Below are 3,444 nucleotides of genomic sequence, written 5' to 3'. Positions count from 1 at the left end.
GGAATGAATGACTGGGAGTGCAAAGTGAGTGAAACTGCGTCTTTTGGCAGTTATGATGCCTTAATGTGATCACAGAATTGCAGTGTTAATCTAATTGTGTTTAAGAAATGTGTCAATAACAAGTGCATCTTGCTAGTTACAGTTTGTTGCCAATAATTGGTTTGTGCAAGTTTGATTTACTCACAGGTGTTTTTGATTTACACTTCTGTTGTTTGATTTTAATAAATGCTAGGTTTATTTGCTGCAGCGTTTGGCAGCACTAGAGATACTACCAAGACTTATAATCCTCTAGAGCAGCTGATGTGTCTGTTGTAACATCTATAAACTGTAAAAGTTCCCCACCAAGCAGAGGGGAATCTTTTTTTTTTTTTTTTTCAAAAATCCACGTGTGTGTGTGTGTGTATATATATGTGTATATAAAAATATTTCTGTAAATGTATAATATTTATATAGAGGTATAAAAAAAAACTTGCAATAGCCTTAACTTCATATTCTTAGAAGTTTTATTGCATTGATCTGTACAGTTATGTCAGAGGCTCACAGAATATGGGATTCATCTTCATCATGTGTTGCCTGAGAAGAGATCCCAAACAGGTATCCTTCTGGGAGTGTGTTCCAAAGGAGTTATTATTTTTGAAGTTCACAATGGTGCCCGCACACCTGTACTACGCTTCCCATGGAGAGAGACAAAGAAAATATCCTTTAGTGTAAGTCTGTCTCTTTTCTTCTATCTGTGTGTCTATATTTGTATCTCCAGATACTGGTTTTGTGTGTTTGTTATTTTTGCAAATTAAGCTGCTGTTTTACAGCATAATCTGACTCTATTTTATGTGGCTGAGCTGTGTTGTATTATGGGATTGAAACAGGAGTTTTGATGTTTTAAATATACTTTTTTCCTTAGCCTGCATTCTATGCTGCTGAGGTTCCAACCTCAGAAGAGAATTTAGCACCTGTATTTTGGCAAATCTGTATTGATGTGAAACATGGCTTCCCTGCCTCCTAAGAAAAGTGCTATTACAAAGATAAATCAAGGGCTACTCTTAGCATGGGGAGAAGCTCTGCCCGTTTACTGCATTTCTGGGCAATCTGCCCATGCTGCTGTATGGGACATGGGTAGTGAAGGAACACCAGAGTGAGAATCCTGTGTTAGAGAGATGGGTACTGACAAATGCCAGTACTCAATGTAATGAGGAGATGCGCCTACGTTGCTTTTAAGTTGTTATATTTCCAAGAATAGTTAAGTGATAATGCATGACAGGGCCTAACACTTGATCTGGACAATACCAGCCAACTTGAGTGGGTACACCATAATCTGGTGGTCAGATGTAAGTTTTTAATGAGGTGTTGAGCTTCAAATGCTTACCTTTATAGAGGTATTGAAAACAGTACTTCTAACTCTGTCTGATACCTGACTGAAAAGCTACAGCCTGTTTCATCTGGAATATAATTTTAACTAGAATTGATAAATTGATGTTTAAAAATTACTAAAAAGATTAATTTAAGACCCAGAACATTAACTGATACATTTAATAATTAGATGGGCATCTGCTTTTTCTCTTGAATGGCAGCACCCCTTGTGACTTCCTCAGAGGCTTTTGAAAACCCCATCCTGCAAACCGTAATAGTACTGGTTGTCATTAGTCAGCACTAACAGTAGCAGAGATGGATTAAATAATACCACCTCAGCTAGCCCAGAAGTAGCTTTGAAGTGCTACTTTGTAAATGTCAAATTACTTTCAACTTAATAAGTCTCTTAATAGAAATCTCTCCCATCAGTGCATTTTGCTTCAGGAAAATTTGAATGCTGTAGCTGTGCACAAGCAAATACAAATCTTTGTAGGCTAAAAGAAATCACTGTCTTCAACTTTTTTTCTTTCTACATTGTGTAGAAGAAGAAAATAACTTTGCAGAACACATCAGATGGTATCAAGCATGCATTTCAGACTGACAATAGTAAGACTTGCCAGTACCTTTTGCATCTCTGCTCTTCCCAGCATAAGTTCCAACTACAGATGAGAACCAGGCAGAGCAACCAAGACACTCAGGACATTGGTAAGGACTGTTATGCTGTGTTGGTTTTTAATAGCAATCTGTATGCATTTTTGTAAGGATAAAAACTGAACTTGAGCTTTGGTAATTCTGCTGAGTGCTACATATGTGTAGCTCTACATTTGGAGGGTTTATACTATAAAGAGAATCTACTAGCCAAATTTGTTTAGGTTTTATTTAAGAGGAAAAAACCAAAAGAATTGGCAGGTCAAACAGAGCTGGCCCACAGCAGCTCCTCTAAAATAAAAGGAATCTAAAAATAGGTGACTAATAGTACTTTCCCATTTGATTAATGACTTCTGGCTTTTTTTCAGAAAGAACTGGAAGATATTTCAATAATAGGATATTTACCTTTTGCCTAATGTGAAATGAATTGGTTTGCTAATGTGGAATTACAGATAAAATGGTGTGATCATGTGAGGGTGTGGTGGGTTGACCCTGGCTGGATGCCACGTACCCACCAAAGCCGCTTTACCGCTCCCCCTACTAGGCTGGACAGCAGAGAAAAAATACAACAAAAGGCTCATGGGTCAACATAAGGACAGGGAGAGATCAGTCAGCAATTACTGTCACAGGCAAAACAGACTCAACTTGGGGAGAATGAATTTAATTTATTACCAATCAAATCAGAGTAGGATAATAAGAAATAAAAACCAAATCTTAAACCACCTTCCCCCTGCCCCTTCCTTCTTCCCAGGCTTAACTTCACTCCCAGTTTCTGTATCTCCTCTCCCACAGGGGGACAGGGAATGGGGGCTGTGGTCAGTTCATCACACGTTGTCTCTGCTGCTCCTTCCTCCTCAGGGGGAGGACTCCTCACACTCTTCCCCTGCTCCAGTCTGGGGTCCCTCCCACAGGAGACAGTCCTCCATGAAATTCTCCAACATAAGTCCTTCTCACAGGTTGCAGTTCCTCACAAACTGCTCCAGCCTGGGTCCCTTCCACTGTCTGCTGTCCTTCAGGAGCAGACTGCTCCAGCGTGGGTCACCCCTGGGGTCACAAGTCCTGCCAGCAAACATGCTCCAACCTAGGCTCTTCTCTGCACAGGTCCACAGGTCCTGCCAGGAGCCTGCTCCAGCACAGGCTTCCCGTGGGGTCCCCTGTGGGCTACAGGTGGAGATCTGCTCTACTGTGGAACTCCGTGGGCTGCAGGGGGACAACCTGCCTCACCATGGTCTTCACCAGGGACTGCAGAGGAATCTCTGCTCTGGTGCCCGGAGCACCTCCTCCCCCTCCTTCTTCACTGACCTTGGTGTCTGCAAAGTGGTTTCTCTCACATATTCTCACTCCTCTCTTCGGCTGCAATTGTGCAGGGTTTCCCCCCCAGCCCCCGCCCCTTAAATATGTTATCCCAGAGGCGCTACCACCATCGCTGATCAGCTCGGCCTTGGCCAG

The 3,444-nt window shown here is 41.8% G+C and overlaps 1 protein-coding gene across 1 annotated transcript in view; it reads left to right on the top strand.

Annotated features, from left to right (window-relative positions):
* Positions 1 to 3,444, top strand: part of PTPN13 (protein tyrosine phosphatase, non-receptor type 13 (APO-1/CD95 (Fas)-associated phosphatase)) — a gene marked incomplete at its 3' end in the record, with an annotated part of 101,849 nt that overhangs the window by 60,981 nt on the left and 37,424 nt on the right. Inside the window, exons 15-16 of the mRNA XM_010297153.1 lie at positions 525 to 707; positions 1,890 to 2,052. Coding sequence (XP_010295455.1) covers positions 525 to 707; positions 1,890 to 2,052 — 346 coding nt within the window. The remainder of the gene's footprint in view (positions 1 to 524; positions 708 to 1,889; positions 2,053 to 3,444) is intronic.

Source organism: Phaethon lepturus, unplaced genomic scaffold, assembly GCF_000687285.1.
Source record: "Phaethon lepturus isolate BGI_N335 unplaced genomic scaffold, ASM68728v1 scaffold7901, whole genome shotgun sequence".
NCBI lineage: Eukaryota > Metazoa > Chordata > Aves > Phaethontiformes > Phaethontidae > Phaethon > Phaethon lepturus.
This window is presented reverse-complemented; position numbering and strand designations above follow the sequence as displayed.